We start from the raw sequence: 16806 nt of genomic DNA, 5'->3' as shown, positions 1-16806 counted from the left end.
GCCAGTGTGCCATAGCATACCATTCCACTGCAGTATTTGGCACTACAGTAGTAGCTCATTTAAAATTAATTTAGTTTTCATTAATAATAATCCAGGGCACATTTAGACTGTAGGCCACTACTTTGCATTTGAATCCTATGAGATCATGATGTGCTAACAAAGAGATATACCATTGTTTGGAAAGCAAATGCACAGTACAATACAAGCAAATATGCATAGCATATAGGGCCTCTGCCTTCAGTGCAGCATATTATGTTTAGACACCTTAAAGGTCTCTCTTTGGTCACTCACACACCTGTATTTGTTTCATACAATGAATGCCAGTAGATGGCTTTGCTACTCAGAGACACACCTGCAGAGAAGCTAGATTTAAACACAAGCACTTTTGCCCTGAGAGCACAGGGTCCTGCAGCATACCTTCTTCTGGGATCAGGAATCTGACTCCAGCTCAGGCAGCAGCCAGACTTACTAAAGGTTTCTCAGCAGCACAAGCAAAACTGACTTAGGTCACATCAAATATGGGGTGAGAATAGGAAGGGGTGGCCAAGATCTTTTCTCCTCCTAGCATGGTAAAAGGAGACATTGGAAGCACCAAGTGTCCCCCCATAAGAAAGCAGCTCCAACTCCATTTGCAGACTGCTTCCTTTGACACCTTTGAATACCCCCTCCAGTTTCCAGGCGAGGTGAAAGGATCAGCAGGGCCTTGCAGAGCTTGAGTGAAAGCACAGGGAGCAGTCAACTAAGGTAGAAGCCTCTGCCTCAGACAACATGCTCTTCCAGACAATCAACTCCTTTGCCTGGCCTATACCTAGAACCAGCCCCATAGTGGTCTTGTACCTCTGCAGAGGTTCCAAAAGCCACAGAGAAAAGTAATATTTTAAACATTTAAACACTATGCAGAAAGCCATAGTAGTAGTGGCTATTTTTGGATGTAAATTTTCTCCCTTGTTTTGTTGCTTCTAAATATCTGCCATACACCTTCTCTATACCAGCCCTACCACTGTTGTTATCACCAGTATAGCTGAACAACAATATGACAGCTAAGACAAAATTACTATAGAAATAAACTTTGGCACACCCTTTCCACTCTGTTCCCCCTCCTGGTCTGAGAGACACTGCTTTTTTTCGTGTGCTTAATTGCATAATTTGCAATGGGTTTCACAGTGTTATTGGAACCATGCAAATTACCACCAACAACTATGCTTTTGGAACATAACAGATATAAAGTAAGTGAAATTATCTCACAACCAATAGCTGTTTGCTTGGGGATTTTTGTTTGCTTTTTTGTGGTTGGTTTTGTTTTTTTTTAATGGAAGTGTGAAAACTGCTTGGCTGTGCATTTCTTTTGCACTGGTGGCTGCAAACATTTTCAATACAACAGAGAGAAAGGAGCTTTGGTACAATTAGATGGCCAGTTGCTAGGGACTAAAGCTCCTCCTGCCTGTCCCAGAGCTCAGTGTTATCTTCAGCTCTCTGTTCCTGAATTAGATATTAAATATACCAAGGCTGGTGAGAGAAACACTTGTGGATGCTGAATCTTTTTCCTCTTGTCTACAGCACTGCAAAGCACCCAACACTGCCTTGTTTTCTGATAGATGCCATTTGGCCAGTACATTCCACAGGTCCATGGCATCATTGCAATCCATGTGACATGGAAACCAGCCCCAATTCCACCGAATACAAGAACATTTTCTACTGGGCCCAAGCACATACTTGCTGTGTTAATCCAACAACTGTTCCATAGCACACTATGGTCAACACTGCCTGACCTGAAGAAAGAGACAAACTACAGTCCTAAAAGTGAAACAGTTTAGATCCCAAGACCACACCTCAGAAAAATAAATTTTTAAGAAAAATACAAACCTTCCAGAGCATGCTCCCCATTGGGTCAGATGGCTTTCCTGTGCCCCAACCCAACTTGTATGCATATATGCATATGTATCCATATATAAAATACCTAAAAAATAGCTGAAGACATTAAGATACACTTAATAATTTTTTATTCATCTTCATTTATCAGCCTAGAACTTTGAGAACTTAAACTACAAGCTGTCTCTAATGAGATAGCCTTGTTCAAGTATTGTGAAAAGATCTGTTGCTGAATTCTTCAAGTCTGAAGAAGTGTTGGCATTTACAAAGACCAAGGAGGAGGAAAAAGGAAGATAAATTGCATCAGTTCTGCTGGAAATTTGTGCAATTAGTTTAGTAACTGGACCACAATGATGGGCCCTTTCTTGCTTCCAGTTACAGTCAAAGACAGAATTAAAATAAGTTCTGAAATGCAGTTTGCTGTTCTGATTTAGTAAAGTTTTCCAGAACTTGGTGACAGCCTGCTCACATGAACTGAAGGATCCCCAACTGTCTTCTCAATCACAAATAAATACAGCAGCTTTAAGCAATATTTCAAAAACAGGAGTTGCATAGATGATTCAGAGTAGTGAGCGAGGAACGTAAATTACATTTTGAAAACTTTTGGTCTACTAAACCCTCTATTGCTCCACAAGAAATGTCAAGGTTTTTTTTTACCAGCTAATAGACCATGTTTATTGGTGCTAGGTTTAATAATGTCTAAAGTGCTTATACGTTAACAGGCTTGCTGGGCAAGTCATGTAGGACTGATGTCTTGTCTCACTTCCAGCTTGCCTTGGAGTCAAGTAAAAGCTGTGGAAATTCAGGACTGCTTTTCTTCTGCCAAACTTATGTATTAACTTTGCTAGAAGCTGCTTCTGAAGAAAACTGTGATACTTTCATGGATTACTTTAAAAGAGAAACTGGCCAACAAATTCATGAAACATTTGGCAATTACTTCTGAAGCACAGTGGAAAGCTGGATAATACTTGGATGGAGAAGAAAGTGGAAAAATGAGCAAACTATTCCATCTTTAAGAAACCACAAAAGGTGGTAAAAAAGCAACCAACCTTCTGGCATAGGAAATCCCAACCCATTCAGAATAATCTAAGACTACAGAGGGAGACAGTCAGTAAAACTCATCAACAGAATAGCTTCCTAAGCAATTTAGGAAATACCTTTTTCACACACCTCCCTGCCCCAAAGGGGGCAAAAATCCTGCCTAATTATTGGACCAAACAAAGCTGCTTGCAGTTTCCAGCTGATTATGGGAATGATTTTATGCAGCTCACTGGAAGGACACTTCAAAACTATGACTTTTGGAAAAAAAAAACCCAGTAGAATTTGTTCTATTCTCCTGGCAAAATACCAGTACAGGCAACTACATTTCTCCAACTTGAAATATGTTTGCAATTGTCTGACTGGTGTGTTCCTTCACACTCTTCTTCATCTTTTTTGTTCACTAATGTTGCTAACCATTGGATAACCAGTAGTTGGTGCACCTATACTGAAACAAAATAATTTCAGAACTGTTGTTAAGGATGAAGCTGTTCAAAAAGATATAAGCTTACAAAAATTTTCCCTATTTTCAAATAACTGATACAATTTAAGGGAGCTGTATCAAAAATATTTATAGCAACACAATGTCTGAGTTCAACCGGAAGGCAGAAATCAGTTAGAGAGATATGTTTATTTAAAATACCAACCAACGGCACAGGACATTACATCATCCTGTCTAGTTTGTACACTATTTTAAGTGAAAGACCACATTCCACTCTCTCAGATCACGAATGCAAAGGCACTCCTATTTTAGCTAAAACATAAGAACAAGGAGTTTTCCACTGAAGCAGAAGTTTTCCAAAGTCTCTACATCCCTATGGCAAGACTATTTCTCCAAGAAGGAAGCACAGCAACATCTCTCTCTGACAATTATTCTGAACAGACGGATGAGATTTAAGAAAGAACATTTCATCACATTCAAAACAGGCACAACCCTTCAAGAAGAGATGAATGAAGAAAAGAAAAGCTTCAATAAGCCTCTCACAAGTGATCTGGATGCCCAATTAGTTATTTGCCACAGAAGTGGATCTTTAGGTCTAACAAAACAAAGCTTGTGAATTTTGGTAAAATATTTCAAAAAGAGAACTCCTCAAGTTACAAGACATTAAGACATACACGTTCCTACTCCTGGATCTTCTGATTCGTTAAGCAACCACTGAAGGCAATTGATATTAAGTAATTAATTTTGTAACTGAAATGTTGCAAGTGTACTGACACCCTTCCTGAAGTTACAAGAACCAGAGACAAGAAACCTGACCAAAACAGATATGACAATTTTTTGTGGTAAATCACAAATTAAATTGTAAATTTGTTTGATTAAATTGTATCATCTAGTTGCATATAGCAACTTTTTTGCAAGCATGTGTCTTTTACAGAGGGGCATCCCTAACAGCTACTCTGAAGTAGATTATTTTGCTTACAGGTGCAACAAGTGCTAGCTATGACTCCTTGTGCAAAAGTCCTAGATAAAAGTTTGTCACATGCAGCTGTCTGGGAAAAAAGTTTACAAGAGCATTACAGCCATATAAACACAAAATCTCAAATCCAGAATTTACAAAGGAAGTCAGGATATTATAGTGATACATGCAAAAAATATAATTCTACAATCCACACAGTAAAACTTGAACATAACTAATTTTAATGTATGTAATCTTTCTTTTAGCTAAGAGGTACAATCTGTAAGTAGTAGTAAACCAGTGTCAAATGTAAAAGAAAATCACACAAATAAAAAGAAGAGCAGGGAGATATCTCTATAAACTCTATAGAAAGATAGAAGGCCAAGTTACTGGTATTTAGCAGGACCATCTTCAGGACTTGTGGACTGCAACATGAAATGCTGGTTAACTAAGCAAAACCCCCAATATTAGGACGTAATTTTCCTCAAAACCCTGCCATTAACCAAAGGCTATTCGTCCTCTCAGCTGTGGATTATATAGCTGCTATTAACAACCTTTGAAAATGAAACAAAATATTTTCATTTTACCTCTAACAGAGCTTGTAATTTTTTCTCACTATTGCTAAAGCATCTGAGACCACAGGATAGCCCTCACTTGTACTTAATATCACTAAGATGTACAGTTTAAAGAGCCAGAGCCACTAAAAATGAAAACACTAGTACAGTTTTGAAAGTCTTGACTCTGTCAACTAAAATTTAACGCCCTTCTAGAAGTGCAGTCATTTCTTTCCACAGAACAGAGATGCTGACATTGTATGGCTTAGAGTGTAATCGTGCCAAACCCTACACCCTACTAGACCACATCAAATTAGACACTGACCAACAGTGGCATTCCCAATACTGCTGTTACATTGCCCCCACACTGCTGTTTTTCTTTCACATCCCTCTCCTGTACTTTCATACAGAGCTGTGCTACTGCTATTTGCTTACCATGTCTGCCCCAGCATGGGAATGGCTCAGAAATTTGTCAAAAGTGGCCATTTCCACCAGCTGATAGTGCTCCTCCACCCAGAAAGTAAAAAAGCAGAACTCCTCTGCACTGGAAATCAGTGGGAGGATTTTGGTGTTAGAGGAAGGAGATGGGAAAAGAGGTCAATGCACTGGAGCTGTAAGGAGCACCCTGTGAACACAGCACCATTTTATGCTGCAAGCTTTATTATGGAAGGAAGGGGAAAAAATAGAAAATCATTATGATAAAACATTCAAATGCCATTGCCCACTGTTATCCAGACACTGGATCAAGCATTTGTAAACGCTCCCTATCCAGCTTTCCTCTAGATTCACAGTGTGAGTGAGAAGAGCAATTTTTTTGAAATACCAATCTAGTATTTGTCAGATACCTGCCCCCCACTCTTCCTTCCCCATCTAAAGCAACAACAACACTTACCTGCTTCTGGATCTGGAGGAATCCTCCACATATACAAATTGAAGTCATCAGAGCCCGAAAGGATATACTGTTAAGAATAAAAATAAAAGCCATTTACCACAAAGTATCACCTGAATTATGCTATTTTACTATTGATCTACTTCCTCCAAACCAAAAATGAGAAAGGATAATTTGCATCATTCTTTGCACCTCACTGATCAATTTCCATTTAAATGGGGATTAAGTACCAGCATGAAAATGTTGCTTGTATAAATGGACCAAAATTGAAAAGCATATTTCATGTATCTAATGCCTACTGCCCAAAGTGTATGTTTGCTTTGCTAAATAAGGCTATGAATTTTGGTTGGCTTTAATATAAGCATGTCTAGATCTAGATCACACTCTCTATTTTGCAGCTTGCAGCTCTGGTCTTTTTTGATGTTGAAGCCTTTCATCGTTTTTTCTCATCTCCTGTACTACCAAGGAAAACTCCATTAAACACCTACCTAAGAAGAGAGCTACTATGTCCATAACTCATCAAGCCAGACATGTCTACCAAGACCATCAAAAGTCAGTCACTGAGAATAATCTTGAACACCAAATAAAAACCAAAGCTAAACATTCACTGTCAGCAAATCTCAAATGGTTTAAACCTCCCCCCCCCCGCACATTTATGACATGTTTCATTTTTTTCCTGCTCATAGTTACTCTGAAGAGATGGAAGGCTGCCCTTTTTCAACAGTGCACAAATGATAAACAATCTCTTTATTGTGCAGAACTTCAGGCAATATGCAATTTAAAGTAGCTTAATATACTACAAGCAGGCACTGGAATGACAGGTGACATTTGATGTGGCAAAAAGCTTATGCCTCTCAGTTTGGAGAGGCCACAGACTGTGCCTTGCCTCCAAGCACTTATTCTCCAATAAATGACAGGGAGTACAGTTCATTTCTCTCCTAAATTAGAGATTAAATGACATGTACTGGAACCAATGGCAGATTCCAGTTCCAGTTATACTGGTGTGGACAGTGTAAATCTCTATCCCTCAACTGACATTAGGCTGCAGTTTAATCAATACAGTCAAGAAGCTGGGTTTTTCATTTTATTATTATTGTTAGGTTAGGGGAAAGGGAGAAAAAGAAAGCAATGGAGCCAGCTTGTCCCTTTTCTAACCTTTGATGAGAGACAAATTCTGTTTTGTTTGGCTCAAATATAACTGGTTTCTGCCTTTCATTCTCCAGGCATACATAAAATCATCAGGCACAGTAACATCAAGCAGTAGGGAGACAAGTTCTGGAATAACACAGGACTGAGAAGCAAATAAACAAAAAATATACACTATCACAGAAAAAGTGGCTATAAATTTGCATATATTCTGTTTGCAATGCTAATTACATTAGTGCAGTGTTTGGATCTTTCCTGTCACAAAAATGCAATAACGACCCACTAAAATCCCTTCTCTGGTTTCCTGCTATCATAATCCAACCATTCTTTTTTCCCTCATTTTTAAGAATGCAGGATGTGAGTAAGCCCTTATGAATGCAATTCTGCTCATTTTCTGACAGGTAAGAAGCACTGATCAAACAAAAGCTCCTTTAAAAGCCTGTGCACACTAGTTCAGCATCACTCATAAAGCCATACTTTCCAAGCCAGAAAGTTATTTCTACAAGCCAACATGTTCAAGCACTTAGGCAATTTACCTTCCAAACTGACCTGATGGTGCCAGGAATATGTGCTTCCCCTTTCATTTGACTGCTCATAAATGTTAGCCCACAGCAGGCTGAGCCACTGTGCCAAAACTCCACAGATTAGGGCTCATATAGGAAACATCCCAGCAATTAGAAAGAAAGCACCTCTAATGTTTTGTTAAAAAAATGCTACATGGAAAGAAAAGTTTTATTTATATAGAGATGTTCCCAGCTGTTACTATTTATTACCAAATTGTGTTGTTGAAGCAGCAACTAGTTTGCCAAGGACACATGACTAAAAACAGACTTGTAACTAAAATGCCTAGAAAACTCAGTATCTTGAATTTATGACCATGCACCCCCTCCCCCCCCCCCACATATCACAAACCAACAATGACAGGGCCCCAAAGTGACAGATTTCAGATATCCTGCATGAGGCACACAGGACAGAAGAAACATGTTATTTACGTGCCAGGAATGGAGTGTCCGTGAGACTCTTCAAACCTGCTCCCAAAATTATTTGCAGAGGAACCTTCTGTGTATCCTGTAAGACTCAATGGTCAGTTGTGCAGGAAATCTCATGTATCACTGCCCATGGTGCAAAATACTACCTGCAAAGACCATTGACCCCAGTATACTCTGTCTTGCTTTGGAGACAGCAAAATTTAGAGTGCCCTTGCAGTGATGTGTAGTAATAGCAACTTGATGCACTGTCAGGAGTGTAAACAGGAGGTCAAGACAAGTGATTATTTCCCTTACATGGCATTTTTGAAGCCACACCTGGGGTATTGTGTCTGGCTTGGGTCCCCCAATACAAGAGTGACACTAACAGATTGGACAGAGTGGACAAGAAGGGCTGCTGCAGCTGAAGGCCCATGACCTGCAAGGAAAACCTAAGGGAACTGGTCTCGTTTAGCCAGAAGAAGAGAAAGGGAAGGGATAGAGTGGACCTCAACAGTTTCCCCCTCTTCAAAGGAATACTGAGCAGCCAGGGACAGACTCTTCTCAGAGGCATGCAGTGGATACCCAGGAAGCAACAGTCACAAGTCGCAGCAAGGGAAATTCCAGCTAAGCACAAAGGAACAGCATGTTCAGGAGCATAACAAACACTGCAACACAGCCCCAACACAGTGGAATCTCCACTCTTGCAAATCCAAAATTTACCTGAACAATTCCCTGAGAAATCTGATCTGACTTTGAAGATGTTCTGCTCTGGGAAGCATCTTAAGTTGGGTGATCTCCAGAGCTCTCTTCTGACTGATTTTCTTCAAAGATTGCCAAAATAAAAAGGGAAATAATTGTCTTGGTGGATTGGGATTGGGCTTTGGGTTACAGGGTGGAGAGAAAGGAGGAGGGGAGAAGTGGATAGTGTCAGGAAAATGCCCACCCGAAACCTTTACACTCCATCAGACATCACAGCTTCATGAAAATACTAATGAGAAGACAAACTTAGGCCACAGAGACAGGATCTGCAGTTCCGTACATGGACTTGCATAAATTAAAGTGATCACAATTTGGGGAATTTAATGGAAGAAACTGACAAAGTACCTTAAAATGGTTCACAGAATCATAGAACGGCTGAGGCTGTAAGGGACCTTTGGAGGTCATCTGGTCCAATCCACCTACTCAAGCAGGGCCACTTAGGAGCTGACTTCCCAGGACTGTGTCCAGATGGCTCTGGAGTATCTCCAATGCCAGAGATTTAATCCAATCCTACCAACTTAAAAGGACTGTGAAGTCCTTCACTTCATTATCATTTTCAAGCCTAATGACATTTGCACTGATCAAACACACTTGGCAAAAGTATTCTGGAGTGAATTAGGAGAAAATAAGTAGGAATGAATTAAACATCTGCAATGCAATTATGTCCAGTCACAGAACAAGCTCAGCTCAGGATCTGAGCTGAAAAAGTACTTATGGCTTTAATCTTGACACAAGACAGCCATTAGTAAATGCCAAAAGCATTAACTGTTGAAGTCATGTACACAAGTTTGATGTTGTAAGCAGTGGGCTGTGAGTTGTGAACTTTTTATATAAAATTAAATTTTATTTTGATGGTTAAATCTGCCAATAATCACCAGAATTTGATCATATTGCACAACATATCCAAGTATTTTGCATCTCTGCCATTACACTGCCACCACTGTGGCAGTCAGCATTGTTTTCCGCTCTCTTTCCCAGTAAGGATACCTCTGGGGTACATGTTTTCCTGGCTGTTCTCACAATAGAGAATTGAATCCCCAAATGCATTCCTTTTGTTTTTTTCTGTAACACTAGGTGATATGGGTCTGACAAGTAGAAAGTGGCTTTTCTGGCCAAGACCAAGAGATTGCCAGAACCACCTCATGACTGCAGCCATTGCAAGAACAGTGCGCCACATGAAGCTTCAAGAATGGACACCCAAGCTGCCAAAGTCAGAAACACACCTGATGTCACATTTGGAAAAAACCCCTCAATTCCAATTAGTACTCTTTGCACAAGACAATCAGAACCTAAGGCCTCTAGAGAGCACAGCTGGACTGATGTTACTAGGACATTTACATGACCATCTGTGAAAATTTTTCTTTGATGTATTAATTACTAATAAAACAAGAAGCCAATATTCTCCTCACTGGTTCATAGTTGGAGAATAAGGATTAAGAAAATTTAAAAAGTCACTCCCTACTACTAGAAAAGTCAAAGAAGCAATTACTATTAAGTTCACCAAACTCTAGTTAATAAGGCTCAAATCCTGAGAGAATGGAGTAGACATTTTAAAAGGAAGGAAAAGAAAGGGAAAAAGTAGAAGGGCTTGGGGAAGAGTAGATGAAAGAATGTCATCCTGCATATGGTTAGACTCCACTTTAATTGTGAACAAGGATTTTTGGTCCTGAGGGGATTCTGGAAATGTAATTCCCAGCAGAGTACCTTCTATTCACTCAAAGAACAAAAGCACAGATAATCAAATCACAGAGGTAAGCCAGGGGGAGGCAAAAACTTGTGCATTCACAGAGACAACTAAATAGCTAAGACATCAAGCACTGTCCTCCTTCCACCCTCCTCCCAAAGCCAAACTCAAGCTGAACATAACTTAAAGAACACTGAAGTGCTGAATTAGGAATCAGACCAGACCCTGCATGAGGAGCTCAGATGTCTGGGGGGAACAGACCAATATTAAACCCACCTGTTTCATTGTCTGCATTTTTGCTGCTGTATCTGACCAGGACTTCAGAAATCAACATTTACAGTATTCACATTAACACAAGATTAGACAGAAAAAACACTTGCTGTTAATACTGGAGGTTTTTTAGAAGGGCAGAGTCAGCTTCTATGCCTAGCTGTTAGCAACAATGACAGGAAAAGGCTTCCAGATGACTATGAGCTGCTGATTCAGAAGTTTGCCTTAGAAGGAAGAAAACTCTCAGGCGTGGTTAGAGTCTGCTCCTGGGAGAAAACACCAATTCAGTCTGAGTTTCAAGTACGCATGAAATGCTTAAAATGAACCACCATCAGGATTCTGAAAGAATTACATTGGACTAGCACTCCCCACTCATTTCACCGTAACTCTTCTCATTTTCTCTCTCCCCAAGGAAATTACAGCAGTTGATATAAATAAATGAAGATCTAATCTGCTGCTATAGTCTCGTAACAGTAGCATTAGCATTGCATTTTGCAGAGTACTACCACTCTAGGGAATTTATTTTTTGTTCTTACCACTGCCAGTTTGAAAGCTTTCAAAATCCCACAAGCTGCATTTCCTCAGGTGCTACTGAATATGGATTATTTCAATAAAATTTTATCTAAATTGCACCTTATTTTAGTTTTCAATATCCCCATTTCCTGCTCCTATAAAATGTCCTTTTGCTTATGATCTACATCAGAGAGATTTTTGAGCTTTTGGCCCTAGATAAGGGACTAGCAGACATGGATTGTGTTTCCAAAAGTATCAGCAAGTCTCTTGAATAACCCAACTAATGTAGGGGAGAACAAGAAGAATGTAGGAGACTTTGTCTTAAATGCACAAATAGAGAAGCACCATCACGGTGTAATTATAAATGCATGCACAAGCAACAGGTAAAGGCACAGAAATGATAAACATTAAAAAGTGAGTACTGCTAAGCTACTAGCAGGAAAATGCTTGTCAGATTTGAATTTCATGCTGCTGTTTACAGCTTTGAAAGAGACTAAACTTTTTAAATCGCAATTCCCACTCACTTGGGCATGTCTGCCCTTTCTGCAGAGGGGCCAATGAAAGTTGGGGCAGAAAAGACCAGAGCAGACAGAATTTTTCTCAGGGTTTTAGTGAGCTGTACCTTAGCTTCTTCAAGTAATGCAAAACCCACATGCTAGGAAAGAAGCACAGAGGCATCCAAATTTGAAAGTTACACTGATGCTTTGCACATGTCCTTTAAGAGACAGGATGTACAGGTCCTCTATTTTACCTGTAACATAATTCATGGGTGGGGTGTAGACTTCTGGTTCTTTTCCTACGACAACAGATAAAGAAACTGGTTTGGGGCAGTCTGCTAGGCTCAAGTCTTAATTCCTCTTGAGACTTGCACATCCCTTCTGTGGTGGAATATGCACTCATAGACATTGAGGAAACCACAGTTTGACATGAAGCATCACTGAAGTCTGAAAAATATTGTTTGTCTAAAAGAGATTGGAATTCACAGCAATCAGCTGTGAAAAGGAATCCATTTACATGAAGAATATAAAAACTGTGTATTTATCCAAGGAGGAAAGGTTTCCTAAGTAAACAGGTCTTATGTCATTTTATTCTTTGTGGCAGCTCTCTGTCTCAAAGAATTTCTAAGTGTAATTTCAAATTTGACAGAGGACCTGAAGATTCCAGAATTATGGACTGTCCAGAAATAATATTTTACAAAAGGGCAGCTGTCACACATAGGGGACAGCTTACTCTGTAAGTAGCCACTGAAAACAAAGCAGTTTTGATACATAGATACATCCTACAAACTAAACATCAGGAAACCCAAAAGGGAAGTCAAAATCCCAATGATATCATGACAATCTGCTTCTCATGGAACTATTTTAAGGGGGATAAACAAGCTATAAAAAAAAAGAAGCAAAAAGTAAGAAAGCTCCCCTCATACACACATGCATATTTGTCTGTGATTGTGTATATGTGTATGTATATATATATATATATATATATATGTATATAAAAACCACAACCATGAACACAGGTCTTGTTATACATTACATGTTTTGTATGAAAAGTATTTGACAGAACACAATCAAATTTTTTTTATAGCTCCTTCTAGACCGTTTGTGGTGCCAAGACTGCTCCACATATCCTCCTTACAAAAAAAGCTTCCCCTGCTATTTTTCCCATTTTTAAAAATGACAATTTACAATTTGATAATAATTTCATGATATCTGCATTTCCTGCAGGTAGAAAACCCACATATTTGCTTGCAATTCATCTTTCTATTGTTAGAGTACCTACTAACTGGATGGGAAACTAGGTAAGGACCCAACTACAGAGGAGGAAAAGACTTTTCCAGTAGTTAAAAGGCATCAAGAAACAAAGAAGCAAGGAAACAACAGGGCAAAACAATTAAGAAATAAACAACAGTGAATTAGTCAAGTATTTCCATTTCTTTGCAATTCCTGATCTGTCAGGCTGGTAGCTTTATGTTGATGAATTCAGGTTTTTAGTATAGCATTCTCACTAAGTACAGCTTGAAAGACTGCTGTAATGATCATCAGCTGACTTCCACAGCAGGTATGTTCCCACCCACATGTCTTGTGCTAACACTGGCACTCCTAACAGCAGTGGTTTGATTCAGTAGCTACAGCAGTAAAACCTCATGCAAGTTGTCATGAGTCATTCAATATGGTATTGCCATTTACGTATTTCAACCAGATTCTGTAGGGGTCAGATGGGTGCCAGCACAGCCCAAGGGAAGTACAGGATGTCCCCTCAAGGCCATAATGCCTTGTTTGTACCTCGAACTGCAACCCCCATTGTAGCAGCTCTCCCTGTCAGCAATTAGAGAAGTTCTTCTCTACAAGGCAGTTAACCAGGAGATGACAAAATAATGAGCAGTCACCTGTGCAAGCTACTAACCTCTTATTCCTGTCTTACAAAGAAAAACCTAAAGTAAGAGGACACATAACTGAGGAAGCTCTCTCTGAGATGTGTTTTGGAAAACTTATGGCTAAGAAAAGAATTTGCCTACAAGCTATCTACACAACCTTTTATCTTCTGCTTTATAATACATTCTGGAGCACAAATTATGGGTTTTAAAAAAAATATTTAACAAAATCAAAGAGGTCTCACAACACTGTGAAAACAGCCATCTTTTTTCACATGAGCCAGGACAGACTGTACTCTTTACATACTAACCTGTACTCTCTGGGACTGTTTTTCAAGAGGCTGAAACTGGCACAAAAAAGAGCTTTAAAGTTTTCCATCTCAGCCTGAGAATCAAACAGGTGCATCCGAAAGGCTTTTAACAACAAAAGCTTTGTTCCTCAGTAAGGAGCACACCTATCTCATGAACTGGAAAAAGTAAAGCTGTGACACAGCAGACTGGAGAAATACAAATTGCTTCTAGTACATAAATTTCAAAGCCAAAAATTTGTATTCCCACTCCCTAAATCCCTAATCTTATAAACAGCCAACTCTGTGTGGGGCAATTTCAAATGCTTACAGAAGCATCATTGGGAACAATCCATCAATGTTCTTACAGCTGCCTTTTTGTGATGCAGAAAGGCTGTAACAGTAATTTTATTAATGAACAAAAGCAACTTAGAAATCCTTACTGAGGATTTCTATGGCAGGGAAAATATTTCTATTACATTACAAAGAAATCAACAAGTTTATCTGAGCATATGAGAGGTGCTACTAAAGTACAGATCTCCTGTGATGTACTATGAGGGAGATATGAGCCTGCAAAATTCAAAGTCTCCTGAGTCTGAGTTCCACTCCACCAGAATTTAGTTTCAGAATGGGTCCTTTTGGGCTTACGTATTGCTGTGCAGATGTCTAAAAACCTCCCCCAAGGGCTTATAGGAATGCAGAAGAGAAGGGAGACAGGAAATGGGGCTGGCAGGATGTACCAGGAATGGGGGAAGAAGCAATCAGAACAAGAAAGGTTAAAGAAAACTCATAGCTCCTGCTGTCCAGACCTTGACTCTGAAGAGACATTTTCAGTATGAGCCTCCCAGTGTCAATTACCAAAAACAATGTGGGAAAAAAATAAATAATTTCACTGCTAGCTAAATCTCATGTATGAACTTTATACGTGTGTATTATGCATATAGCTGGAATTTAATCTGCTATTTAGATAAAGCAAAAAACAAAATACAGTCTCATCAGTAATTCTTGGAAGAAACCAAATTTAAGACAGAGTAAGACATCAATTTTCTTTTTTATCCAAGCACAGCAACATATTTGCACACTGAATGCTTTTCATATATTAAGAAATGCTGACTGCAACAAGCTACTATTCATTAGGAAGTCGTCTGTGCACAGGAAACTTACGATACATTCTCTCAAAGAATAATTCCCTTTCTTCTTGCTAGTTCTCAAACCTAGACATTGATAAGCACTACTTCCCATGATAAATGACCTTCAAATTAGATGGCACAAAGAACACCACTGAAGAAAAGTTCTCTTTCTTTACAAAGGCAGTATACAACCATACAAGACCCCTGGCACCTACACAACTAACCTTGTTTTTGGAAGAGTTACATTCATGTAATAATTCTGTCCTGCAAAAAGCTGGCTTGTCCCTAACCAGGGTTATTTCGAACACGGATTTCAACATAATGAGGGCTGTAACTTTATAGGGAGTTGGAACAGCCTTGCAGTACCGTGAGCAGTGCATTCCTGAAACTCTCCTATACCAGTGTAATGTCAACAGAAAAGGCTGAGTGGTGATGTAATGTCTGAGGGCATGCCAGAGTCAAGACACTTTTTGTTTGATTCACAGGGTACAAGCTATTTCCCCCCACCCACACTTTTTTTAAACAGGCAATACGCAGTTGATTTTACAACCACAAGCGTTACAGAGCCTCACATTATCTACACAGGGGAAAAACAGGAATGAACCGATAGCATTCATCATTGTGACACAGGCAACAATCCTTGAGCAAGAAAAACTTTTGGACTATTTTAGTTTGGTTGGGTTTTGTGGTTTCTTTCTGGGCCTTTTTTATGCTGTTGCCCATCACTATAGCCTCTGAGGCTCCTACACTTAAAAATACATTTGGGTACCTGAAGTCCTGCAATACTTTCTGTATCCTCAGATGCAAGAAGATATTTTCTATACCAGTCTAAAAACTAAAAATCCTTAGTATTTAATCAACATTTCCCAAATTCTAATGCTGACAAGAAGAATGGGAACTCCCCCGGCACCATGACATGACTAGAGAGTCTCACACATTTAATATTTTTACATAATCAAACATCTGTGCACACTAAAGTCAGTGGGGCTTGGGTGTATAAATAAACTGTTTTGTTTTTAAAATTCTGGACCTGGATGCCCAGAAGTATGGATAAATTACAGTCTCAGGCAAATCTCTACAGCCAACAAAGGCAGTGGGAAGCTGAGAGTCATGCTTGATCCATCCAGACTACCTAACCCTTCCTCTCTTTCACAGCTGTATGACTCAAGTGAGCTCCTGGATAATGCAAACGCCGTACAACTTTGAACCCATTTATCAACCAACATCAGAGCTCTTCTTCAAAGAATAGAAAAATCGGTGTCATGTGAATTAGGTCATTACGCCAATAACATGGACAAAAGAAAAAGTTCTGAGCAAATGAAGGTGGGTGCAAATAAAACATCAACTAATCAATGCCTCTCAAGCTTTGGTAGTTGCAAGAAACAAGAAAAGCATGACTGTGGCATCTCTAGAAAAATGCTTATGTGTATATATATACTGCTCATTGACTTTGAAATCAGGCTCACAAGGACTAGGACAATAAGTTTTGGAGGAATAGTTTGCAAGGCCACAAAGAGAAAACTAAGCTGTTTATCTTCTAAGATCCTGTCACTTAGCTTGTGCTGCCACCCACAATACCTGCAACAACTCAAAACCATATAAGCATTTCAGAATGTGTTCTTAAACTTAAAACCTCAAAAAATCATTGCAGTTAACAAGTGAGTCTTTCTGCATTTTGTACCTTAAAGCATTAATGATATACCATTCTTTGCTAAGAGGTTTCAATCTACTTGTATCAGAGATGCTCCAGTGAAAGGAGGTGGTATACAGATCACTGCACACCTGCTGGTTGCAGACTTCCCTCTAGAGTGACATGTTAGGAGTTCTGGTTCAAAGTCCTTTTGGGTACCTATCACAGTCTGTGAGCACTAAAAAAACAATACTGAGGAAATATTAGTATAAAGTCTAATCCCCATCAGCAGACAAACCAA

At 39.3% G+C, this 16806-nt stretch overlaps 1 protein-coding gene across 3 annotated transcripts in view; it reads right to left on the bottom strand.

Moving 5' to 3' along the window:
- The window catches only part of DCAF5 (DDB1 and CUL4 associated factor 5), a 70902-nt gene that overhangs the window by 13713 nt on the left and 40383 nt on the right, over positions 1-16806 (bottom strand). For all 3 annotated transcript variants that reach the window (XM_082283610.1, XM_082283611.1, XM_082283612.1), the window contains exon 7: positions 5751-5817. In XM_082283610.1, coding sequence (XP_082139736.1) covers positions 5751-5817 — 67 coding nt within the window. The remainder of the gene's footprint in view (positions 1-5750; positions 5818-16806) is intronic.

The sequence above is a fragment of the Coloeus monedula genome (assembly GCF_965178545.1).
Source record: "Coloeus monedula genome assembly, chromosome: 6".
NCBI classification, from domain to species: domain Eukaryota; kingdom Metazoa; phylum Chordata; class Aves; order Passeriformes; family Corvidae; genus Coloeus; species Coloeus monedula.
This window is presented reverse-complemented; position numbering and strand designations above follow the sequence as displayed.